This window comes from Mesocricetus auratus, unplaced genomic scaffold, assembly GCF_017639785.1.
Source record: "Mesocricetus auratus isolate SY011 unplaced genomic scaffold, BCM_Maur_2.0 Super-Scaffold_100015, whole genome shotgun sequence".
Lineage (NCBI taxonomy): Eukaryota > Metazoa > Chordata > Mammalia > Rodentia > Cricetidae > Mesocricetus > Mesocricetus auratus.
The window spans coordinates 61,097,543-61,124,081 of record NW_024429198.1 but is presented as its reverse complement, the minus strand read 5'-3'; the positions used below and the strand labels follow the sequence as shown (position 1 = coordinate 61,124,081).

General features: G+C 41.8%; 1 protein-coding gene across 3 annotated transcripts; it reads left to right on the top strand.

The window, feature by feature from the left end:
- On the top strand, positions 1–25,744 carry Slc25a46 (solute carrier family 25 member 46). 3 transcript variants are annotated; one of them, XM_040758003.1, is made up of 8 exons: positions 1–86; positions 3,410–3,452; positions 5,070–5,127; positions 8,401–8,478; positions 11,360–11,460; positions 15,353–15,409; positions 18,858–18,915; positions 23,404–25,744. In XM_040758003.1, exons 4-8 carry the CDS (start codon positions 8,455–8,457, stop codon positions 23,980–23,982), a joined length of 819 nt encoding a protein of 272 aa, XP_040613937.1. In that variant the 5' UTR covers positions 1–86; positions 3,410–3,452; positions 5,070–5,127; positions 8,401–8,454; the 3' UTR covers positions 23,983–25,744. The 3 variants fall into 3 exon arrangements, with proteins under 3 accessions (XP_040613937.1, XP_005065373.1, XP_012980118.1); XM_005065316.4 differs by lacking the exon at positions 1–86 and adding an exon at positions 659–1,042; XM_013124664.3 differs by lacking the exons at positions 1–86; positions 15,353–15,409 and adding an exon at positions 659–1,042.
- The last annotated feature ends 795 nt before the right edge of the window (positions 25,745–26,539 follow it).

The window sequence follows — 26,539 nt, the reverse complement described above, 5'->3', positions numbered from 1 at the left end:
AAGGCTCAGGAAGACGCCATGCAAACCGCAATCAGACCTACCGAGAGCCGCCCAGCCTCGAGACCCCAAGAAGCTAATAAAAACAGGTAGTGGGGGGAATCAGCAGAAGTCTTAGTGGTGTGTGTGTGTGTGTGTGTTCAATGACAACGCTGTGATCTTAGTACCCCAAGTTAATCGGATACACCAGAAAACAACAACAACAAAACTTGTTTACATTGCCTTGCGGCCTTGGAAGAGCTCCACACTCGATCCCTGCGTCGCGGAGGGCAGCAGGTGTTCACAGGTGTCTTTGACTTGTACTTTGCTACCGCCGGGTGGCCCACACAGCAGGCGACAAGGGGAGTCGGAGTGGCGCCCTTGCCCTCGCTCACGCGGGCTCCCCCCGGGCGGGCTGAGGCCCTCGGGTGCGGGCAGACGGCGAGTGGCAGGAGCCCGAGGCCACCCGGGGCTGCTGCACCGTGCGCCATATCCCCGAAAGCAGGGGACACACACAAGACTGCATCTCCCGTGCCGGGGCCCTGCAAGCATCCTCTCTCTCCCGGTCCCAGCCTCGGACGCCCTGCCGCGTCTCCCTAGCAACCAAGCGGGGTGGGGGGGGGGAGGGAAGAGGCGAGTGGAGGCGGAGTCAAGGGCTCCCTGGACTTCCGGGTTGCGGCCGCGGCTTCCGGTTGTCACTCTTCGGGACGCGCGGCGACTGCGGCTCGGGAGGACGCGGCGGGGGCCTGGGGGGGGCTCCGTGGCCCGGGCCCTACCGAGATGCATCCGCGGCGCCCCGACGGCTTCGACGGCCTGGGCTACCGGGGAGGCGTGCGGGACGACCCGGCTTTCGGCGTCCCCTTCCACGCGCGCCCCTTCGGCTCCGGGAGCGACCCGGGCCCCTGGGTGACGACGCCCCCGGACATCCCGGGCAGCCGCAACCTGCACTGGGGTGAAAAGAGCCCGGCCTACGGCGTGCCGTCCGCGCCCGCGACGCTCGAGGGCCCCGCCGCCGAGGAGCCCTTTCCCGCAGGCGGCGACGTCCCGCGCCCGGGCCCGAGCAGCGGTGAGGGGTGCGGGGCGCGGCCCGGCGGCCGGGCGGGAGGGCGGGCGGGGGTGGGGGTGCCCGGCGCCCTCGGGAGGCGCGCGCGCGCGGGGCCCGCCGCCTGGGTTCCTCGCGCGCGCAGCCGCGCCCTCTGCCCTCCTTTCGCCCTCTGCCCCGGAGCCGGCCCTTTGGGCACGCCGCGGGCCGTGCTCCGGGGGGTCACCCACGCTAGGCGACCTCTGGGTGGCCTAGGATGCCTGGGTAGGGGTGCCCGGGGAGGGCCAGGGACGTTGCTCCTGGCGTCCCGAAGCAGGAAGGAAATAAATTAGGGGATCTACTGTTGTCTGACTTCCCTCTGCCAGGTGGATTTTTGTTGTTGTTGATTTGGCTAATTGACTTCTATCTTTGTGTTTTGGGGCGAAGCTTTTTAGCCCCTTCCCCTCCCAGGAAGATTTTTTTTTTTTTTGAGTTGGGACCTGGCTCCACCAGTCATAAATTTAACCGTTTTTCTTCTTGATCCCCCTGTTAAGACTTGTCGAATGACATCCTTTTTACGAATGCTAAGTGAGATGAATAACAGTATGATATTGCAAATATGCACAGTAGGCTAATTATTTGTTTCCTTCGCTCACCCTTTCCACGCGTGAGTCCCGATTTTAGATCCCAGATCCATACCTCCCGGGCAGGTCTCCCTTCTCGTCCTCTTCTGACCTAAAACCTCCACTTAGATTTAGAAACTGTTATAACTTGACTTCGTAAGCTATCACTCTTTATGGAATGTCAGAGAGCTTCAGTTGCAACACCGCACGGACCACATACGTTTAAAATTACTTTAAACTACATTCTCTGGGAACAGCAAATTGTGTCATTAAATATTAAACATGCTATACGTGATCGTGATACTCATCCCTTAGTTTTTACTTGGAGTGCAGAAGTGTTTGCACTGGAAGATAACTAATTATTAGTACACTAGCAGGTGCAGGAGATCAGCGACTCATTCAGTGTCACACAATGAAGCTTTTGGCTGTTGTTCCCTGTGTTTTCATTGTGTTAGTGCTGGAAAACTCTTTTTGGATGAAGCTGTAAGCCAAACAGTTCAGAACACAGGTATAATGGCCGTAAAGTCACTGCCTTAGGCAGCAGAGTTTTTCATCGTTTCATAAATTACATCTTGATAGTTCCAAGGAGGGGCAGGTTGCTGAGACAACCAGTTTATTTTGAAGCTATTACCTAGTGGCTGAGTAAATCTGTGCAACAAGTCAGGCCTCACATAGTTAACAACATTAAGCCTTCCTAAAACCTTTCATAAATGTCCTATTTGGTATTTGAGAATGGTAAATGCACACCCACAAGAAAGTACTTCAATATGACAAGCTTTCTAGCTTGCACATGTTTCAAGGCAAAGCAGGTAGTTTTCTTCCCCCAGGAACATGCTTACATGGCCTATTCTCATCATAACGGATCATTGTTTCATTTGAAATGACAGAGGGAAGAGAGAGAATGGTCTCTTGTTAATATGTCTACTCCCCTGGCTGGGCCACTGTTAGGATTTTGGATTCCTTAATCAGGAGAAAGCTGTCTTGACATGCACATAGAATTTTCAGCTCTTAGCTCTCCAGCAGTGCCCTAGGAGGGAGCACATATGAACCTAGGGTCCCACCGCATAGACTGGATTAAACAACTATTGGTAAACTATTCACAACTTCAGATCATAGGGAGAAGCTGTACTTAACCTCTGTTGATAACACTAAGTACTCTCAGATTAACAATTTTACATACAACCGTTGTCCCTCAGTAATAGTAGATGGCTATCAGTTTCTTAGTGTGTCTAACAATTTTACATACAACCGTTGTCCCTCAGTAATAGTGGATGGCTATCAGTTTCTTAGTGTGTCTAACAATTTTACATACCACCGTTGTCCCTCAGTGATAGTGGATGGCTATCAGTTTCTTAGTGTGTCAGTCATGTCTATCCATAGAAAACTTTGGCATGACTGTAATCAGAAATTAAAACTGGCCATGCTTAGATCCCATCTGTATACAAACTTGACATAGTCCATACAGGGTTTTAGCACTTTGTAAGGTAGTTGTCTTTGATAACTATTTAAACTTTTGAAGAATTTTTTTTTCTTTTAAAACGGTTACAACTTAGAATGTCCCAGCTTACAAGTCCTGTGGCAACAGTCCATTGGAATGAAGGACAGAGTTGCTCCGTAAAGAGGTCCGTTTGGTGGAACTTGCCCCGAGCCCCACCAGAATCACTATTAAATTGACTTCCTACCCACATTAGACTTTGTGGTTTAAATGAACAGCGTGTTCCTCCAAAATCTTGGTTATCACAGTAAATATAAATATTGGTTATAAGTAATCTTATCCTTTTTATTTTAGAACAGTTGAATAGATTTGCTGGATTTGGTATTGGACTTGCAAGGTAATGTTTAAAGATTTTTTTTATTTAGAGTTTTTCCTTTAATTATAATATGAAGTGATTAAAATTTCTTCCTTTAGGTTTTATTAACAGATTATGTACTTTGTAGGATGTGATTATTTAGAATCCATAACTTGCTGGGCGGTGGTGGTACACACTTTTAATCCCAGAACTTGGGAGGCAATGGCAGATGGATCTCTGAGCTCCTAGTTAGCCTGTTCTACAGAGTGAGTTTCAGGCTAGCCTGCTCTACAGAGTGAGTTACAGAATAGCCAGGGCTACACATAGAAACCCTATCTCAACAAAACTAAAAAAACAAAAGAAAAACCCCAGAAGAATTCATAACTTTATTTTTCTCTAGTAGAGGTAGGAACTAGTCTTTCCATTGTATAAAGAAAGTAATTTTTGTTTTGTTTTGTTTTTTGTTTTTACGAGACAGGGTTTCTCTGTATTGTTTTGGAGGCTGTTGGTCCAGCCTGGCCTCGAACTCACAGAGATCTGCCTGCCTCTGCCTCCCGAGTGCTGGGATTAAAGGCGTGCACCACCACCGCTAGGCTTAAAGAAAGTAATTTTGTAATGACTATGGCAGTAACTTTCATGAGTCTTTCAGAATAGAATAGAATGTAATCTTCCTTCTCAAAAGTGATGAGATGAGCCGGGCGGTGGTGGCACACGCCTTTAATCCCAGCACTCGGGAGGCAGAGGCAGGCGGATCTCTGTGAGTTTGAGGCTGGGCTGGACCGATAGCCTCCAAAACAATACAGAGAAACCCTGTCTCGTAAAAACCAAAAAAAAAAAAAGTGATGAGATGAGCCTTCTCTCTAAACATTGCAGTGGTACCCAGGTAGTTTTGCAGCATAGAGACTGGATTTTTTTTGTTGTTGTTGTTATTGTTTGGTGGTCAACCTCCTGCTTATAATGGTCATTATGGCTAAGAACATTCATTATTCTTATTTATGGTATTATGAAGATTCATAAATATTGTGTATCGCTTATCTTTCATACCAGAATGGTCATCATCTTAAATAACCAGTAAGGTGACCTTATTTGCATATTAAAAACTGAGGTATATTAGTGTCAGCATACAGTCCAATTTTCATTTTGCTAATCTTTTTTTTAGCCTAATTCTTTATTCTTAAAGCTTAATACCATTTAATATAATATATGTATGTGTGTGGATGCATATGTCACTGTTGGTGCTTGCTTAATCCACAGATGTAAGTATTTTGGGGAACAGAAATACTTGATCTATAAAATAGTAATTAACTTTAAAAATCCTGTAACTTAAGTACCAAGTATGTCAAAATAAAGATTTCTACAATAAGGATCTTGAAAAGCAAATGACTTTTCATGTGAGAATTTTGTTCATAGGATATTTTCTGAAAGGAAAGTTAAATTATGTAGCCTTTTTCATGTCAAACATACAGAGATCTACTTTCACCTTGGTACTGTATAGATAGTAAATATATTACAAGTTGGTGCGTCTAGATTTTATTTTTATTGAATTTACAGATGAACAGATATTAAATTGCCTTAGTTGTGAAAAGACAACTTCAGGTTATAAATAAAATTTGTGTAAAGACGTATTTACACACACACATATAAATTATTTCTGTATAGTCTCTTTACAGAAAATGTACTGGCCCATCCTTGCATCGTTATACGCCGCCAATGTCAGGTAAGTGTAATTTCTTGGACTTTTGATACAAGCCTAATCCTAACTAGAAGCATAGAATTCTGATAAAATGACCTGAAATCTTATACCCATCACTCTATGTGAAATGCTCCAAAATCTATAATATTTCAGTTCTCCAACTTTTTAGTCTTAAAACCACTTAAAAAAATCTCAGAAGTTATTGGGACTCTGAAGATGTTTTGATTATTTGTGTCTGTCAGGATTCACCATTTCAGAAATTAGAACTGATGTAATATTGATCTAACTCATTAAAAAATAATGCATTCATCAGATATTAACAAGTAATCTTTGCAAAAATGTATGTTTTTCTCCAAAATGTCTGTCAGAATAGGAGTGAGCTTCTCATATCTGCTCTTCCAGTCAGTCTGCCTTGTAAGGAAACAAGAATAATCAGCCTCCTACACATGATACCCTTGAGAGTAGGAGTATAGGTATTCTTTTCTGACGATGTGCCTTTTGGTGTTACACTCAAACTCACTAAATGGTGGTGTCTCATGTGCCGTGTGAAATCTGAAGCAATCTTAACTAAAAAAAAATTCTGTTACATTAAAAAATTGAACTGAGCACATCTTTAACCCCAACACTTGGAGGCAGAGGCAGGTGGATCTCTGAGTTTGAAGCCACAGAGAGAATTCTAGGACAGCCAAGGCTGCTCCATGTGGGGGGGGGGGCCCAAAACAACTACAACAAAAATTCCTATTGATTTATAATGCATCCAAATGCATTATAATTTATATTACACATGATTTTCTATCACCGTGTATTTATTATCTGAGAGATGTTGAATTATGTCTCCAGATTCTGAAACATTGGTTATTACATACCAAAGTTCATCTTCATTGAAAAACCAGTTATCTCACAAGAAGTCTCTAATCAGTGTATATTCTTTTTTTTTTTTTTTTGGTTTTATGATGCAGGGTTTCTCTGTATTGTTTTGGAGGCTGTCGGTCTAGCCCGGCCTTTAACTCTCAGAGATCCGCCTGCCTCTGCCTCCCGAGTGCTGGGATTAAAGGCGTGTGCCACCACCGCCCAGCTAGTGTATATTCTTAATGAGATATATATTCCCCTAAATTCTTTTTTTATATTTTATTAAAATGTATTACACAAAATAATTATACAACATTGTGACTTTTTCATACATGTATATCATGTTTGGTTTTCCTTGCCCCTATTACCTCCCCTTGTCCTTCCAACTTTTACTGGCCACTTTGTTTATTATTTCTTTAATTTACAGAACATCCTGTATTCTACAAATGAGAAATGTATGTTGCTTGTCTGAGTCTGGCTTACTTTGCTTAGTCAGATCTCCAGTTCTGTCCAATGGATTTTTCTTCGTGGCTGCATAATTGTGTGTGTGTGTGTGTGTGTGTGTGTGTGTGTGTGTGTGTGTGTGTGTGTGTGTGTGTGTGTGCTGACTGCATCCCTCTGATATATCCCAGGGTAGCTCTGGTTTTAGTTTTCATGAAGGACCTTTGCAGAGATTCCCACAGTGGCTGTACTGAATGACAGTTCTTTTCCTCACATAGTCACCTGTATTCATTTTTCTTTTCTTGGTGATAGCAGTTCTAATAGGGTCGAGATGGAATCTCAGTATGATTTTGATTTACATTTCTCTGCTATATAATGGTTTTGGATCTTTTTGGCTAATAGTATTTCCTTTACCTACTTATTGCTTGGAGTGTTGGGGTTTTGGTGTCTCATCTTTTCAGCTCTTTATATATTCTGGATAGTCAGTTCCCTGTCAGATGGCTCACATTCAGTGTGCTCCATGTTTACTTTGCTGGCCATGAGCTTTTTAATTTACTCTTCCTGCTTGTCAATTCTTACTGTTCCTGAGTTATTAGAGTCCTTTTCTGAAAGCCTTTGCCTAACCCAGGGCTTTAAAGTGTAGTTCCTATGTGTTCCTTGACCAGAACAACATTTTAAATCTTACTAAGGTGTTTTTCCAATTTGTACTTGGAGGAAAGTTGAAAACAAATACTCTAAGGATCTTCTTTTTAAAAACAACAACAACACAACAAAAAACCACCACCACCACCACCACCAACAAAGCTCAAGGTCACTTTGTTCATTTACAAGTACACATTTGGTCTGCGGATGTAGTTGAGTGGGGAACATATAATTGGCCCTAGGTTTAAGTCTCAGTACTGCAAGAGAAGATGTGTGTCCTAAGTGCGAAAGTAATAGTTTGTGTGAAAGTAATAGTTTGTATGAAAGTAATAGTTTGTATGAAAGTAGTAGTTTGACAGGGTATTTAAAAAGAAGGTGGGGTGTTCTGTGACAGAAAGAAAAGTGGATATACAGCTTACAAATGCATCATTTAAGGATTTTCCTTCATGAGAGCTGTCTTCTTTATGTAATGCACAAAAATGTTAATTGTAAAGGTGGTATGTCCTTATAGATCAGGTTTCATATAATTACCCTTTGTACTGCTTCACCAAGGTTACTCTTAAATGAAGATTGCATTTCTGTGAGTATCTATAGTGAAGAATATCATAAAAAAATACAATTGATGCTACTACCTGGATTCATGGTAAAGAATCAGCAGTTTTATTCACCCTTGTTTTTATACTCATAGATTGTTTTTAATACTTGAAGAAGGCAAATGGTACCTGAGTAAAACTAAGAAAGTATTTTGAACTTTCTAGGCCTCTGGTATGCTAATGGAGCTCTCAACAGTTATTGGCCTGTATCGTGGCAGGTTCTATCATGCAACTTCAATTCTTTGCAAAATAGTTTTCCCATATAACATTAAGACAGTATAAACCAGTACAAATTAATCTATTTATACTTGTCACTGAAAAATAAGAATGCAAAGAGAAATAACTACCTGAATAGCAGTGGCAGTTATAGATGCCCCAAAACAGTGAAATTGATTTGTATATATTAAATTATGATAATAACTACTGATCCAGTATATATCATTTTGACATGTTTAGCTCATTTATGATTTGTTCATTTTTTATGTAAGCTATCGTTTAAAAAAAATGCTTGGCCAAAATTAGTATGAGATTTAATTCCAGAGCTTAAAAACCTGGCTTGTCAACCAGCGAGATTCTCTGTAGTCTTCATTACTAGGTGATTTGTGTACTACACTGCATATTGTATCTATATCACCATGTGCATAACACAAGTGGTTGACTTGAAGTGCTCATTATTTGACCTCAGTACTTAACTGTTGCTTATCCTGAGCTTTAGGTTTTCATGGTCTCATTATCTCCTGAGAAGACAGAAAAGGTACTCTGTGTTTTACAGGTTAATTACCATGGTCGGCACTACCATCTCACTCCGTTTACAGTTATCAACATCATGTACAGCTTCAACAAAACCCAGGTGAGAATCTATTCTGTCAAAGCTGTAGATCTAAACTTGCTAAGCATTAAGTAAGAATTCTCCTTTGAACCAGGTAGTGGTGGCACATGTCTGTAATCCAGCACTCGTGGGGCAGAGGTAGGTGGGTCTCCGAGTTCGAGGCTAGTTTGGTGTGCAGAGTGAGTTCTAGGACAGCCGGGGCTACTCAGAGAAACCTTGACTTGGAAAAAAGAATTCTCCTTTGACTCTTGCAGAATTTCACTTAATTCAATGGAATTGCAAAGAACTATGCTAAGTTCTAATGTCTGTACAGTCGGGAGAGTTACAGTGTAGTCACAGAGACAGAAATGTCAGTAGAAGATTGTGGTACAGTATGAGAAAGATAAAGTACTGATTATTATGTAGATGAGAGATGCCATCAAAACTGATATCCTCATTGGTTTTCTCATCGCTGTAACAAAATGCCCAACACCAGCATCTAAGGAAGGAGGGGTTTGTTTGTTCAAAATTTAAAACAATGCCATCTGTCAGGACGGTGATGACATGGGGCCTGGGCTCAAGGCAGCTGACCACGTTGAATCTGTAGTCGGGAAGCAGAGAAACATAAATGCCGGTACCTAGTTTTTTGGCCTTTCTTTATCTTGATGACAAGGAAATGATGCTGTCAACCTCTAGGGTGGGTCTTCCTCCTCAGTTAAGCATTTCTACTTTGTTTACAGTGAAGATTGACTACACAACTGGGATGGATCCCAGGGTGACCTGGGAAAGCTGTTGAGAAAGACACTGTCTCGCATCCTTGTATGTTGTCAGAAAGTCTGCTTCTTAATTCAGGGCAAAGGTTTCATGTGTTGATGTTCAAAGGCAAAAGGCAAAGGGAGGTTATAGTTTTGGGGACTAGGTATTATGGTGTAGTAAATAGCACCTTGTAGCAAAGTTGAAGACAGAGCCAGAGAAGTAAGCAGCAGCATACGGGGCCTTCTATGGCCTGCACACTGTGTCTGGGAAGCTGCAGAGAACCATTGCAGATGAGTTAGAGGGACAAGAGCGTCGACTGCATCTCATTTAAAATTCGTGCATTTGACATCTAAGAACTTTTCTATAGAAATGTTATGTATATATCTAAAATGTGTATCAAGGATATCTATCATATTGTGGTGTTACACATAATAACGAGTCAAATTATAATATTTAGCAAGAGGATACCACTAAAACAATGGTGATACATTTATGTGGTAAGATACCAGGTGGCCTTTACAAATAAGAAGCTACCTCTGTGTGTACTGATAGGGAATGATCTCTGGGTGTTTCTTATGGCTCAAGATACATCTGTTAAAAATGAACAAACCAACCAGGTGGTGGTGGCGCACACCTTTAATCCCAGAACTGGGGAGGCAGAGGCAGGCAGATCTCTGTGAATTTGAGGCCAATGTGGTCTATAGAGTGAGTTCCAGGATAGCCAGGGCTACACACAGAAAAACCCTGTTTTGATATACAAACAAGCAAGCAAACAAACAAACAACCCCCCAAACAAAACAAAAAACCAAAAAAAAACCTAAACAAAAAATGACCATCTTTGCATGCACTCGCGTAGATTATTCTATTATATGCCGAGCTGTCTCTGGAGAATGGAAGAGAAAAGTTTCTGTTAAGGGACTAGGATGAAAAAGAAACACATTTTCTCCTCTTACTATATTGCTGCTTCTAATTTTACAGTATTGATAGTCTATTTTCTCATTCACAATAACAAATAAATAATAGTGATAACACTACTACTGTTATTGTAGCAGAAACAGTGAACTCCCCAGTGTTAGATGCACATAAGCAATAACTAAGGATGGACGAAGAACATAGACGTATAGAGACTGAAGTAACTTAAAGAACTCTGGTTGATTAGATGGGAAGAGTGACAAATACGTGATTTGGACACAGGTATCATGAAGGAGCTAGTAAGGGAAATAGCAACAAGGAGAAGAAACAGTGCTAATGGTGTGATTGATGGAGCTGGGGGATATAACATTGAGATACCTATAGGTCATAGGGACAGCTAAGTAACAGGGAGGGGAATATGGAGATGTTTTTATTTAAATTAGAAACATGCATGCTTCACATGTCAATCCCAGCTCCCTCTCCCACACCTCCTCCTTTGTCCCTCCACTAAACCCTCCCAGCCCCCAACCCAATCCCCACATCATTCCCCAGAGAGGGTGAGGCCCTCCATGGAGGGTCTCCAGAGTCTGTCATTTCATCCAGGGCAGGGCTTAGGCCCTCCCCCATGTGTCCAGGCTGAGAGAGCATCCCTCCATGTGGAATGGGCTCCCAAAGTTCATTTGTACGCCATGGGGAACACTGATCTACTACCCAAGGCCCCAGAGATTTCTGAGGCCTCCTCACTGACGCTACATTCATGTAGTCTGGAGCAGTCCCCTGTTGGCCTCTCAACCATCAGTCTGGGGTTCAAGAGCTCCCCCTTATCCAGTCAGCTGTCTTTGTGATACCAGAGGTTTTTAATAAATCATTTTGGAGTACTTAACTAAGTGGAGTACTCATCTTGGCTTAAGCTAGGATGCCATGAAACATTAACAATTGAGGCTACTGTAGTGGCTCAGGCCTATGATCCTGGGACTTGGGAGGTTGGGGCAGGAGGCTGAAGAGTTCAAGCTTCAGCTACTACGGAAGCATTTGAGGCCAGCCTGGGTTATGTGAGAGTGTGCCTCCGTGGGAAAGAACAAACTGGTAGAGATCCACCACTATTAGATTTAGTTACGTTCTGAAGATTTATATTGGAGTAATACCTTATTAGGAAATATCAGCAAACCTGCAATGTTAAGTTTCACTAGGAAGTTTTATGTTTTGTTCTTAGGCATTAACAGAGCTATTTTTGTTGTTTTTGTTTTGATTTTAGGGACCACGAGCCCTGTGGAAAGGAATGGGAAGCACATTTATTGTCCAGGGAGTGACGCTCGGAGCAGAAGGCATAATTAGTGAATTTACACCTTTACCGAGGTACTTGTGTAGCCGCCGTATTAGTCTTGTGTTAAATTTTACCAAGTATGGAAGCCAGTGTCTTGAATCTGAAAACTTGTCTGAACTAGCGCAGGAAGGGGACAGTAAAGCTCCTCTATTAGTCACGCCTTGCTGAGTGAGCGTGTGGTAGGGACTCCATGTCTGTGTCTGTTGAAATGGGCCTTTCATTCCTCCTGCCGTGGACCAGCAAACCTCCAGCTAAGTGACAAGCAGGGGTATGGGAACAATTTGATTAGCGTGCATTGTGTGGATTAAACAAACCCCTTTCAGATGACCTGAAAGTTATTGGCACAAACTGAAAAAAATAACTGAAAATTGAGGTAGAGTCTGAAATATGAGTAAGAATTGACTGGGCAGACTGGGCAGTGGTGGTATATACCTTTAATCCCAGTACTCGGGAAGCAGAGGTATGCGGATCTTTGTGAGTTCGAGGCCAGCCTGGTCTACAGAGTGAGTTCCAGGACAGCCTCCAGAACAATATAGAGAAACCCTGTCTTAAAAAACCAAAACCAAAACAAAACAAAACAAAATAAAACAAACAAAAAACGTCCAAAAAGAACTGACTGGAGGAAAGGAGAGCCTTCCAAGCAAAGGCAACAGAATACTCAGTTGGTCTCACGAAACTTAGTCCCGGTGACAAAGAGAAGTGGCTTGGGCGTGGGAGTGAAAAGAACCCATGGCTCTGTGTCTTTTTACAAATGTTTTTACTTATCCTTTGATCATTTTGTGTGTATAGACAAGTGTCTAGGTCATATCCAACTCAAATCCTCTCCCTCCTCCATGGTTGTCTCTTTACAAGGGGTTATTCTCCGTGGGCCTGAAATCAAACATTTTATCTGTTTCTTGATGTGTTTTGATCAAGGGTTTTCCCTAGAGGTAGCGTGAAAGTGTTGCTTCAGACTGGCTTGTGAGGTCCCATGTTAACTTAACCACACAGGGACTACTGTGAGTTATGGAACAGACCAGAAAGCACTGAGTTAGGAAGACACGCTCCGTGAGATGGACGGCAGCTGCCGTCAGGCAGAAGTGGCAGGAGTATCAGGAAGTGAGTTTCAGCCGTGGCTGAGAGTTTGTTTATTTATTTTTTAATGAGAATGTTAACCAAGGTGGAGAATTCAGTAAGAATGAGTTACAAAGGAGGTGGAGAATTCAGTAAGAATGAGTTACAAAGGAGATACGGAATTTTAACTTTCAATAAATGGAGTTTGAGGTTTTTGTCAGACCTGTAAGGGTTGTTTTAGTTACTTTTATATGAAGAGACAACATGACCAAGGCAACTTATAAAAGAAAGCATTTAGTTTGGGGCTCAGCTCTAGAGTAGCATCACGGCAAGCACATTGCCAGAGTCAGGCAGGCATGGCCCTGTAGCTGTAGCTGAGAGCTTACCTCTAATGTACAGGTTTGCAGTACAGAGGGAGGGAGAGGGAGAGGGAGAGGGAGAGCAACACCAAACTAATGGAAATGTTAAGGGCCTTTGAAGCCTCAAAACCCACATCCAGTGATGGTCACACCTCCTTCCAAAAGGCCACACCTCCTAATCCTCAGCCACATCCAGTGATGGTCACACCTCCTTCCAAAAGGCCACACCTCCTAATCCTCAGCCACATCCAGTGATGGTCACACCTCCTTCCAAAAGGCCACACCTCCTAATCCTCAGCTACATCCAGTGATGGTCACACCTCCTTCCAAAAGGCCACACCTCCTAATCCTCAGCTCCATCCAGTGATGGTCACACCTCCTTCCAAAAGGCCACACCTCCTAATCCTCAGCTACACCCAGTGATGGTCATACCTCCTTCCAAAAGGCCACACCTCCTAATCCTCAGCTACACCCAGTGATGGTCACACCTCCTTCCAAAAGGCCACACCTCCTAATCCTCAGCTACACCCAGTGATGGTCACACCTCCTTCCAAAAGGCCACACCTCCTAATCCTCAGCTCCATCCAGTGATGGTCACACCTCCTTTCAAAAGGCCACACCTCCTAATCCTCAGCTACATCCAGTGATGGTCACACCTCCTTCCAAAAGGCCACACCTCCTAATCCTCAGCTACATCAACCTATGGGGACCATTCTCATTCTAACAACCACAGGGGACATGAGTAAAAGATGGTTGGAACTGTGGATCAGGATGCTACAGGAATTATTTAAGTATAGACATAGCTTTGAGTATTGTGGCATATATAAAACTCAGTGGAGAATTGTAGACCCTGAGTTATGAGAGGTGACAAGGGAAGAGTCCTGGACAATTTGTCTGTCTACAAAGCTGTCCCATATGTGGTTTTATGGGGGTGGTGAGAGCAGCTGTGGAGGGGTACAGTTTGTGATACCCTCAAAACAAAGTTAGTGTAAGATTCATGACACTTTCAAGAAGCCAAGGTTGTAAACTTCAATTACAGATCTATTGGGAGAGAGGAGGTAGATAAAGTTCGGGAAATCTGCTGTTTCTTTTCTGTGGGTCAGATTCAGCCATTAGTTGTTGCAGGAAAGGTAGCACTGGACTTTTAGAAAGCTCTGAGAGACGAATTTGTTGGGCACTCTTTCTTTTTCTTTTTTCTTTCTTTCTTTCTTTCTTTTTTTTTTTTTTTGGTTTTTCGACACAGGGTTTCTCTGTATTGGTTTGGAGCCTGTCCTGGAACTCGCTCTGTAGATCAGGCTGGCCTCAAATTCACAGAGATCCGCCTGCCTCTGCCTCCTGAGTGCTGGGATTAAAGGTGTGTGCCACCAACACCTGGCCAATTTTCTGTTTTAAATACTGTATTCTGCATGAACTCATGGATAGTGTTAAAATCTTTGAATAGTTCTTATTTATTTCTAATGTTAGGCCTTAGGTTACATTATTTTGCATTGTTAAGAAAGGGAGTCAGTTAAAGGTCTAACCACTAGTATTGCACATGCACTTGATGTTGGGATATGTTTGTAAGGGAAGGAAATGAAGTCAGGAAGCTAACAGCAAACTTTTTCCAATGCATTTGCTTTCAGGGAACTGTGTATTCTCAGAGCTCCTTTAGTACAGTTCTGTTAAAGGCTAGGGACACCTGGCCAGCTAAAAGTTTCTTGACTCATACTTTAAAAATTGAGTTTCTTTGCTTGGCTAATTATATCTGTTACTGCTTTTAATGTCGCAGAGTACATTTGAAAGTACATATGATATGCCAGATCTCGTGCTTTTGAGGGTTCCCCCAAACACAGAGTCCTATGAAAAATTAACAAAGTGCAGGACATTCAGTTTAGTAGTCTGGTAAGAATTCAGTACCTGCAGTGATAACATTTATGGTTTGATTTTTGAAGTTTCAGAGTTGTAGGCAAACAACTGAACATGTATTAAGTTGGTTGTGAGGAGAGAGATGAAGAGGGGAAATTGGAATGGACAGCCCAAGCCACATGCAGTTATCAAAGCAATGGCCCAGTTCTCAGAGAGAAATGAGCTATCTATGTGGAACACATCTGGTCCTGAGCATTTCTGATAAAGAACACTCCCCTGTGCTTTGTTAGTAAACAGGGTATACAGGCTGGTCTCAGCTAACTTTCTCTTTTTCATTCAGTCCGGGATTCTAGCCCGTGAATCCACCCAGGCGTGAAACTTGCTCACAGACACGCCTGGAGGTTTGTCTCCTGGGTCTTCTCGCCTGTCACACAGTAGTAGCCGTCATGCAATCAGTCACAGCTTTTCCCTGCAGCCCCCTCTGCAGCAGACACACAATTGCTTTGTTTCTCCTTTTAAACCACGCCAGGTGTCAGAATTATGTCCAGAAGGAAATTCCTTTCTACAGATTAAAACAAAAACAGAAATCTATTACTGTTTAGAAAAATTAACTCAAAATATTTAAAATAACAGTTTTTGTTTATTTACATTTAATTTTAAATTTTAGGGAAGTTTCACATAAATGGAATCCTAAACTAATAGGTGAACACCTTCTCCTGAAATGGTAAGTTTTACAATGACATTGTTACCAGAACGTTCTATTAACTCTTTTAGTGTCAGAACTGAAAAACACGTAAGCATAGCATGGTCAAAGAAGCTAGAGTCATGGGAATGGACTGTCACAGAACAAGTGACAAGGCTTAGGGCTAAGATCCTGAAACACATACACTGTTTAAGTGATTCTTAGGTACTTGAAAGGTGAAAGTTGTGGTTCAACTTTCTTCTCTTAAATTACTTTTTCGTTTGTTCATTTTTGGGGGTGGGATGGGGTGGGTAGTGTGTGTTTGTGTGTTTGGGTGCACATGTGTGAACATGGAGGCCAGAGTCCCCTCAGATGCCATCAACCTGGTTTTTGTTTTTAAGGTAGATTTTTTTGAGATTATAATTTAATAATTATATCATCCCCCCTTTCCTTTTTCTCCAAGTCTTCCCATGTAACCCTCACCTTGTTCTCATTCAAATTCATGTCCTTTTTTCTTTAGTTGTTGTTACTTGCTGTGTGTGTGTATTTCTAAATGCACAAATACAACCTTCTGGATCCACATAATGTTACTGTATGTATATGTTTTTAGGGATGATCACTTGGTATTGGATGATCAGTTGGAGTGCAGTCCAGGGTTACAGATTTATGCTGGGCAGCAAGGAAGCCTCAAGGATATATATACCTGTTTCTCTGTCTACCGAGCTCTGATATTACAAGTGCTTGCCGCTGCTTCCAACTTCATACATAGATGCATGGGGTCAAACTTGGGTCCTCATGCTTGCATGATAAGCACTTTACCAGCTGAGATCTCCCCAGTCCCTTGACCAAGATTAAAAATGGATAGATAGATAAATAGATATTACTATTCTGTCTCGATATCCCTAAGCCAAACATCTGAAATACAAAATGCATCAAACTGAAGAATTTGAACACTAACACATGCCAATTGTTTTAAATATTTCTAACCTGATCCTATTTAATTAGGGATGGGGCGTCTGAATGTAGCAACACAGAAAATACTATGTAAAAACACTGTCAAGCTTTGCGGGTAAATGAGTATAACACATAAATAACTTTGTATCTAGACTTGGGTCCCATCCTTAAGATATCTAGTAGTTAGTTGTAAAAAGAAGCTTTTTCTGCTGAATAGTACTCCATTGTGTAGATGTACCACATTTTCTCTATCCACTCTTCGGGTGAGGGACATCTAGGTTGCTTCCAAGTTCTGGCTATTACAAATAAAGCTGCTATGAACATAGTGGAACATGGAATCATGAGATTCGCAGGCAAATGGATGACACTAGAAGAAACCATCCTGAGTGAGGTAACCCAGTCACAAAAAGAGAAACATGGCATGTACTCTCTCATATACGGATTTTAGACATAGATCTGGGGAGTGCCAGCCTACAATCCTATGGCCAGAGAGTCTGGGAAACAGAAACTACATTTAGTGGCTGGTTAAGTACTGAGCTGAACTCAAGAAAGCCAGTATCAGAGAGGGAGGACTGATGATCAAAGGGATTAAGACTGGGCTGGTTTAACCCCCCAGAAACAGCTGACCAGACAAAGGTTAACTCTAGAATCCCAGGCATCAGCCTGGAATCCAGCATGGGACTGATCAAGACCCCCTGAATCTGGGTGTCAGTGAGGAGGCCTAGGTAATCTATTGAGCCTTGGGCAGCAGATCAGTACCCATACCAAGTATACACACAGATTTTGGACTCCCATAGAACAATGTGAGGTGCACTCTCACCCTGAACTCTTGGGAAAGGGTCTAGGCCCTGCCCTATATGAAATGACAGACTATGGACACCCCCATGGAGGGCCTCACCCTCCCTGGGGGAATGAGGGGATAACGGGGGGGGATGCGGGGAGGGCACGGGAGGAGGGGAGGGAAAGGGAGAGGGACCTCGTACTGACTTGTGAAGCAACCTTGTTTCTTATCTAAATTTAAAATGGAAAATAAAAAATATTAATAAAAAAAAAAAAAAAAAAAAAAAGAAGCTTTTTCCTTGAGAGAAGCCTTCCCGCCAGCCTGGTTCTAGAGCCGCATCAGTCCCAAATAAACACACAGGAGGCTATATTAATTATGAAGCTGTTGGCCTTGCTTGTTTCTTACTGGCTAACTCTGACTTAAGTAATTACCCCATAATTGTTAATCTAAGTATTTCTCTTACCAGAGAATAGTCCCGGGCTTCCTACCCCATGGCGTTACATCTTGACTCTCTGTGTTTCTCCTTCCCAGAGTTCTCCTGGATTCCTAGTCCCACCTATCTAGATTCCTATTGGCCAGCAGTGCTTTATTGACAAATGCACAGGACTTCCCCCCCAACAGTTAGTTATATACAAATGTTCCCAAATCTGAAATAAATCTGGTCTAAGCCTTTCTGATAGAAGGGACACTAAACCTTTGTCTTATTATTAGTCAGATATGTGGATGTATAGAGTTGGTGAAGAGCTAGTTCAAATTGATAGTCACATTACAGTGTAGTCTAAAGGTGATTTTACATCAGCGACTGTTTTTTTTTTAAGGTTTATTTATTGTGTATATAGTGTTCTGCCTGCATGTATGACTGCAGGCCAGAAGAGGGCACCAGATCTCATTACAGATGGTTGTGAGCCACTATGTGGTTGCTGGGAATTGAACTCAGGACCTCTGGAAGAACAGTCAGTGCTCTTAACCTCTGAGCCATATCTCCAGCCCATCAGCGACTATTTTTACAGATTAGAAGTTTGTTTGTTTGTTTATTTAGTTGTAAAGATTGTGAATTGGAATTCCTCTAGCTTGCTGGCTGTCTTTATGGGAGTCTAGTACACAGTTACTTACTGATGTCCCATTACTTTGGAGATCCGTACTGATGAGGACCTGGCTCCCAAGGATGCTGATTAGGTTGGTCCTACCCTTGAAATGATTTTAAGTGAATATACTTTGCAGGCTTGCAAAGTTGTAATGTTATTATATTGATGAGGAAACAACTTTGGAAAGCTGGAAAATACTATTTTCTCATAATAAAATGAAACTTTGCTCACAGTTGAAAGCTGAATTAGTTTTGCTGACGGGGAATGTAGACGCAGAACAAGATAATAGGATAATAGCAAAAATCATTCTTGTTCAGATATTATTAAAACACCGGACTATGGAATGGTTGTTTGTTCAAAAGGTTCAGAAACAGATTTCAGGTGGCACTAGTTATGTGCAGGTAGGTGTTGAAACAGTTAGTCATACAGGAGCCTGCAGTCTGCTAAAGGTATAATCTAGTTTTTGTTTTACTTTTAAATTTCTGCCTCTGTTCAATAAAGTACTCTGTGTTTCAGCGTTCTGAGTTAATATCCAAAGTATGGCTGAAAAATTAAAAAAAATCATTTTAGGTCTGAATGTAAATTAGGTGAATACGTTAAAGCAGATCATAAAATTTCAATATAATTGTCTTATTTTGCTGTACTGATAGTGTTTGTTTTATCTCTGCAGCCTAACATATGTGGTGGCCATGCCCTTTTACTCAGCAAGTCTAATCGAAACAGTACAGGTGAGCTGCTCTTTCCTTGTAACTTTTTTGTTAAGAACCTTTAGGATATTCAGTATACTATGTATGTCTGGTTTTAAATGTTTGCTTCACAGATACACATATTTACCATATATTACCCTTGGTGTAATGTTCTCATTGCAAATGTGGGTCCCACTTGCAGTTTTAATTATTTTTCTCCTTTCCATCCATACACAACTCTACTCTTCACTCAGGTGTTCTAGAGCCCAAACTATGACTTGTTTTGAGTATTTAATTCTCTTTCAAGGCGAAAGAACAATTTAAAATGCTTATGGCTTATCATAGCAAGTGCATTAATAGTTGTGTGAGCATAAGAAGTAACCATCTTACCAGTCGGTAGGCGGCACCCACATGTAATATACTAACAGCGTCATTTTTAAACGCCCTCTGAAGAAACATTGTCGGCACACTGAGTACAAAGCTTAAGCAGGTTCCTGTTAGGATTCAAATTCTGCTCGCATGTTTTACTGTTTCTAACCACACGGTGGCACTTGAAGCACATGGAATATTTTCTCATTTTCCTTTCACTTTTGGTGTTTTCCTGTAACTGCAAGTTTAGTTCCTTTATTAAAGGTCATTTCAACACTGAAAAAAAGAAAGCGCTTACACAGCTTGTCTTCTGTTGTCAGTGTCCAGACTCTCCCCGCCTGTGCAAGCGCTTGCTCTGTAAATTGCTTATTGGGCCAGCCTTGCCTTTCTGGTTTTGTTTTGTTTTCTCTTAATTTGCTGTCCTCACTGTCATTAATCTCTGACTTTGCTGTTGCTGTTAGAACTAATATCTTATGACCCAAACATATTTGCCTGTCCTCTTGCATATGGGTGGTGTGTGTAGTTTACAGAGACTGTGACTTTAGGCAGGTTTTTTTTTTTTATCATTTTAAATTGTAATTTTATCTTCCATAGAATAACTCAATTTCTGTACTTAAGTAAGTATCCAGATTGTATTAATAGATTTGTCTTTGTGTCCTTTTTGCTTGTCTCTGTCTACAGGAAACACATCTTAGCTTTAAAGATAAGCACCACTTTAGAATAAATGGTGGACAAAAATACTCCAGTCAAATGGGCCCAGGAAACATGCAAGTGTTGCTGTTCTAACATCTAACAAAGTAGACTTCAAATTAAAACTAATATGAAGAGATGAAGTGGGAAACTTCATTCTAATCTAGGAAACAGTTACCTATCCTAAACATATATGCACCAAACTCTGGGGAACCCAATTGCATAAAAAATATACAATTGTTTTTAAAAACAGATTGATATCAATACATTTATTAATGTATTTCAATACCCCTCTTTCTCCAAGACAGGTCATCTGGATAAAAAACTAACAGTGAAATATCACAGTCAGTTGACATCATACATCAAATGGCTTAACTGATCTGTAGAATATTCCACCCAAACTCCAAACAATATACATCCTATGAAACAGCACAGGGAAGTGTTTCTAAAACAGACCACATCCTGGGACACACAAAACAAATCTGTAAAAATTTACAAAGACTTGCCAGGCAGTGGTGGCACACGCCTTTAATCCCAGCACTTGGGAGGCAGAGGCAGGTGGATCTCTGTGAGTTTGAGGCCACCCTGGTTTACAAAGCTACACAGAGAAACCCTGTCTCAAAAAAACAAAAAAATAACAACAACAAAAATTTAAAAAGACTGAATCTCTCCTTATATCCAATCTTCCCACAATGCAGTAAAACTTAAAAATTGACATCAAATAAATTTCATGGAGATTAAACAACTCATTAGTGAATGATGAATGGGTCAAAGACAAAATCAAGAAAGAAATAAAAAATTTCCAGGAACGTGTTCTATTCAGTCAGTCTGTCTTTCGATTGGAGAATTGAGGCCATGATACTTAAAGTTAGTCTTTACATGGATGTGTTAATTGTGGTTGCTGTGTTGCTGATTTTTGGTGGTGTTTATGTTCTCAGCATTATGTATTTTAATAATTATGGCTTCCTATTTCTTTCTGTAATCTCTCTGTTATGCTCATTTTCCTCTTCAGCCTGAAATATTATGTCTTGGTTACTGTCTGTTGCTGTGAGGTGACACTATGGCCAAGGCAGCTCACAGAAGACAGCATTTAATTAGGGCTGGCTTACAGTTTAGAGGACTAGTCTATGATCAGCCTGGCAGGAGGCAGACCGGTGTGTTGTTGGAGGAGTAGCTGAGAGCTTTGCATTCTGATTTGTAGGCAGCAAGCAGAGAGGGAGAGGGAGAGGAAAAGGGAGAGGGAAGAGAGAGAGACTCTGGGCCTGGCATGGACCTTTGAAACCTAGTGACACACCTATTCCAACAAGGCAAGGCCACACATCCCAATCTTCACCAAAGGTTCTGCCAACTGGGACCAAGCATTCAGACATAAGAGCTTGTGGGAGCCACGCTATTCAAACCAGCACTTATCACTTCCTGTGTGTGTGTGTGTATGTGTGTGGTTTTTTTTTTTTTAAGGTTTGGCTTGTTGGATATAAATTTTTAGGATATTTTTATTGTGAAAGTTTTTCTTTTGTCAATTATGGCTGATAGTTTTGCTGGGTATGCTAATGTAGGTTAGCCATTGTAGTCTTTTAAGACTGGGAATGCATTGCTCCAGAGTTTTCTGGCTTTTAAAGAGTTTACACTGAGCTGTTATTGTGATGGGTTTTCCTTTATATGTGATTTGCTTTTTTCTCTTGCAGCTTTCAATACACTTTCTTTGTTTCTTCTCTTTAACTGATTTTCTTTTCTCCTCCTGTCTGATTGGAATTCTGTGTGCTTCTTGTATGTGTATGTGAGTGTCCTTAGTCTAGGGAAGTTTTCTTCTGTAATTTTGTTGACTTGGGACTCCCTTTTCTTCTGTGCCTATAATTTGTTGGTTTGTTGCGTTTCACAGCGTTACACATTTCTGGTGTGATCATTCCCTGTATTTAAAAATAATTTTCATATTGTTTTCTTATTTGGTCTAGATCCCATACTTTATCTTCAAGTCCTGATAGTCTATGTTCTGTTTGAGTCATTCTATTTGTAAGGCTTTCCTGAGTTTTCTAGCTGGGAAATTGGTTTTTCATTCCATCTTCTTCTCAGCTTGAGTTCTCTTCAGGGTTTCTATCTCCTTTTTGATTTTGTCATTAAGTCCTGGATCGTCCTCATCACATCTGTCAGCCTCATGTTTGGGTTTCTTGGGCATCACTTGGACGGTTTATTCTCTCTAAGCTTTCTCCTTAATTTCACTGAGGTGTTTCTTTGTGTCTTCTTTAAACTTCGAAATCTTGGATGAATGTGGTGATTGTTCTTTTAAATTTTGTATCCTTGGGTTTATCTAGTTAATTCACATTGTCAAACATTTCTACAGAACAGGTGTGCTTTGGAAAGAAGATACTGTGTCTCTCTTTCATAGTACTGGGATTGTTTTGCAATGAGATCTGATCATGTGGACTTCTTTTGTTAGTTGTAAGTCTGCTATGGGCAGAATGGGTTGAGGTAAAAGAAATTGTGTGGGGCAGGTTTGGACTGGAGGCTGGAAATGGCTTGGGTGGAGTGGAGTCAGGTGGACAGAGGGGACTGGGCTGATGTGCAGGATGAGCTTCCTGGTCCAAGCCTGGAGCTTGGCGCTTGGAAAGGCTGGATATGGCGCCGAAGGATCCTGTGAGTGGGAGGTTGATAGGTGAAGAGGGTCCTGGCCAAAGCCCAGAGATCTTTAGTGGTGCAGGCGGGCAGGCCAGAGGAGGCTAGGACACTGGGTGGGGGACCCAGGCCACATCTGGCCAGCTGGGGAGAGGGTGTGGATGGGAGGTCAGGGAGACTCCAGGGGCTCGACTCTGGAGAAGATGTGCAAAGTCTGGCTGGGTGGGGAAGGTTGGGCATGGCACAGAGGGGCCCGTAGGTGTTTGCAGGTAGGGTGGGTACTGGTGGAAGCCAGAGACTGGTTGCATTTCAGTCAGGGGTGGTCAGCGTAGGCCAGGGCACTGGTTTTAGGAAACCAGGCTAAATCTGGCAGCTTGTGGAGAAGGCTCAGTGGGTACGTGAGGGAAGCTCTCTGGGTTAGACACTGGAAAAGGAAGCGGGAAGCGGCTGGGTTGAGTGGTTTGATGAGGAGCAGAAGGACCTTGTAGGTGACTGCAGGTAGATGTCCCACTCACATTACTGTCTCTTTCTGATATTTCCTTTGAGAAATGAATCTAACGCTAATCTAATCTCATAGCTGAAGTCGGCATTCCTACATTTGTCAATACATTTCTCAAAGGGACTTAATAACAGAACTTTCCGTGGCAGTTGTAAAAAAATGTTAAGTTGATGGCCCAGAGAGAGAGCTCGGAAGTAAAGAGCACGGACTGCTTGCTCTTCGGGGTTCAGTTCTCAGCACTCCCGTTCCGGGGGGTCTGACGGCCTCTTTTGGATTCCGCAGGTACTGCACGCATACACACATGCAACAAAAACGTCTCTCTTTTTTAGTAAAATGAGCCCGTTTCATCACTTTTGTTTCAGAGTGAGATAATCCGAGATAACACGGGCATCCTGGAGTGCATTAAAGAGGGGATTGGCCGGGCGATAGGCCTGGGCGTGCCTCACAGCAAGCGCCTTCTCCCGCTGTTGTCACTCATCTTCCCGACTGTGCTGCATGGAGCTCTTCACTACATCATCAGCTCCATCATTCAGAAGATTGTCCTGCTCCTTCTGAAGAGAAAGACCTGTGACGGCCACCTGGCTGAGAGTACCAGCCCCATGCAGAGCATGTTGGATGCTTACTTCCCAGAGCTTATTGCTAACTTTGCTGCCAGCCTTTGCTCTGACGTCATTCTTTACCCCTTGGAAACCGTTCTGCACCGCCTTCATGTTCAGGGGACACGCACAATAATCGACAACACAGACCTGGGCTATGAAGTGCTTCCAATTAATACTCAGTATGAGGGGATGAGAGACTGCATAAACACCATTAAGCAGGAGGAAGGAGTGCTTGGCTTTTATAAAGGGTTTGGTGCTGTTATAATACAGTATACACTGCATGCAGCCATCTTACAGATTACCAAAGTCATTTACTCCACACTTCTTCAGAATAGCATCTGAGATTTAGGGTTTATCACTGGCTGATCCTAAAGAAGTGGTCTGGATAATTTGCTCTGAAACTGTAAGTAATGAAAGTAAAGAAGAGGACTGGGAGTCGAGACGTGGGAAAGTTCATGCTGATTATACCGACTTCTTATTTTTCTTAAGGCATAAATATATAGATATATAGCTATAGAAATAATACTGGCTCAAAACCTTTCCAAAATTGAAAACTCAATAAAGGTAACACTTTAAATGTAAAATTGCATTTGGTATAGCACTCATGCTGAAATAAATTGATCCTGGGTAGAAGCAAAAATGTATCAAGTATAAAATGAAATTGCAATGACTTGAATCTATTTTATTGACCTTAATATTTGTTATATGTTTGTTTAACCTGGATTCGGGTCAGTGTGTTAATTCTTAATGCAGTGTGTAGTATCAGGGGTTTTTACCTTTTGATTAATCAAATAGATTACATCACCATTGAAAAAAACCTAATGATTAGATTTCGCACTCTGTAAGCAGGGGTTGAGGGCTTTTCAATCGTATGTAATCCTTTCATTTGCTGTGTATATTATGTGGATCCATTTGTGTGTGTACGTGTAACTTGGGATTCCCTTCATGCCTGCAAGTTCTCATAGGCCAGCGTATTGCATCGGATGAAGGGAGACACGTTCTGCTTGACCGTCAAGAGTGAGCCGCCAAGACACCAGGACATGGCTTGCTTGTCCGCGTCACCCCAGCGCTGCAGTGCCAGAAACGTGACGTTTTTCCGATGCTTTGACGTTCGGATCATCAGGTGATTTTTAGAGCCACTTTTAAAGAAACCTAACAATCATGGCAGCCATTACTGTTCCCACATTTACCTAAGAAGCCTCACTTGTCTTTTGTTTCTGAAAGAACTTGTTTTAGAGGGGACAGAATTATAGTTCACCCGGGAATTTGTGCTTCTTGCTTATCGTAAATAATGACTGCAACGTTTCTTTCTTTCTTCGTGTGTGTGTGTGTGTAAAGTTTTATTCTCCAAATGAACTACCTTAAAGATAAAAACGAGACATCCTTGTTACTTTTTATTGAAACTTGTTTGGATAGACACTGAAGAAAAATACCAACTTCATAGGAAACTTGCTCTTATGTTTTATGAAGGAAAGGGGAGTCAGTATTCCAACAAAGGAAACTTCTTAACCAGTTTAACAAAGCACAGTTGATGTGTTCCTATGATGGATTAGACTTTGTAATTAAGTGATACATAGTTCACGGATCATTCATGCAACATTTAACGTTTCATTTCTTCCCGAGTATGAGCAAGTCTATAAACACCCTGAAGTGCAGTGCCTGCCGATGTTGCCCATCCTAGCGTGCATGCAAACTAAAACTGGTGTTACATGCTAAGCATCGCAGAGACTGTCACTGCGACTGGTAAGAGCTTGACACGGGCAAGGAAAAGCATGCAGTCATGTGTGAGTGAGTAGCCGTCCTACCCATGTTACTGGAGTAGTGTTGTCCACTGTTCAGTTCCTCAGAAGGGGAAAATAAATGCTGCTGATCACATTTGCATTTATGGCTACTCTCTTAAAATGTGTGTCTTTCTCTGTCTAAAAACGGGACTAAAGTTGTTTTTATTGACTTAAGCGGCTAAGTTTGTAGATGTTTATGGCCCCCTTCCTCAGAATCTCATTTTTTATACAAGTCAAGGTTGTTTCAGAGAAGAAACCAGAAATGTATGGTTTCGGAAAATGCCTGCAACAGTCTAAATGTAATAAAGTATTTACTAAGTTAATTCTGTGGAATTTTCCATGTATCTAAAGAGTAGATGTTTAAGGATTATTTATTCACAATTACCATGAATGTGGTAGTATAAATTTATTGCAGCTGGAGTCGAAATACTTGTAGCTGAACTAAATACAAGATGGGTCTCATTTGCTGTTTTTTTGTAGAACTCCCCAGAAATTACCTTAAAAACTGAAGTTGGAGAATGTTAACAAAGTAAATCACTCCTCTAGATTCACAACACTAGATGTTATCAAATGCTAGAAGGAAGCTAACTGGTGGGCTCTAAGCTGGATTGTTTGGCCCCCCAGCCAGAATCTTCCTCAGTGTGACTGGTAGGTGGAGCATCGTGTGCTCACCGTGCAGAGCTCTGGGGTAGGTAGCTTTGCCGGAACTTCACTGCTGGCACGTCTGTGTTCTCTTCAAGTAGCTGGCAGGATACATCTCTCTTCCCTCCCTCTCACCGCAGATGACAATTTCATTAGCATAGTAATAGTTTGTATAGCAGAGTACCAAAAACCCATGGTTTGGTGGTGACTCCTATCTTACTACCTCAGCCAGGCAGTTTACTTTTTAAACTCACTACCATTTTAAATGTTTTAGATAATTCATTGTGATATGAAAGGATGGATAAAATGTATAATCAAGCTAACACATTTCTCCTATTGATATCAGAGTAAATCTCAGGGGATAAAAGGTGATTTTTCTTCTCTAGGAAGAAATGAAGATCTCCATCAGCAACAAACCCCAACCAGAGCAGAGCAAAGCAAAGAACAAAAATCCAAAACCCAGAGCTGTTAAGAGA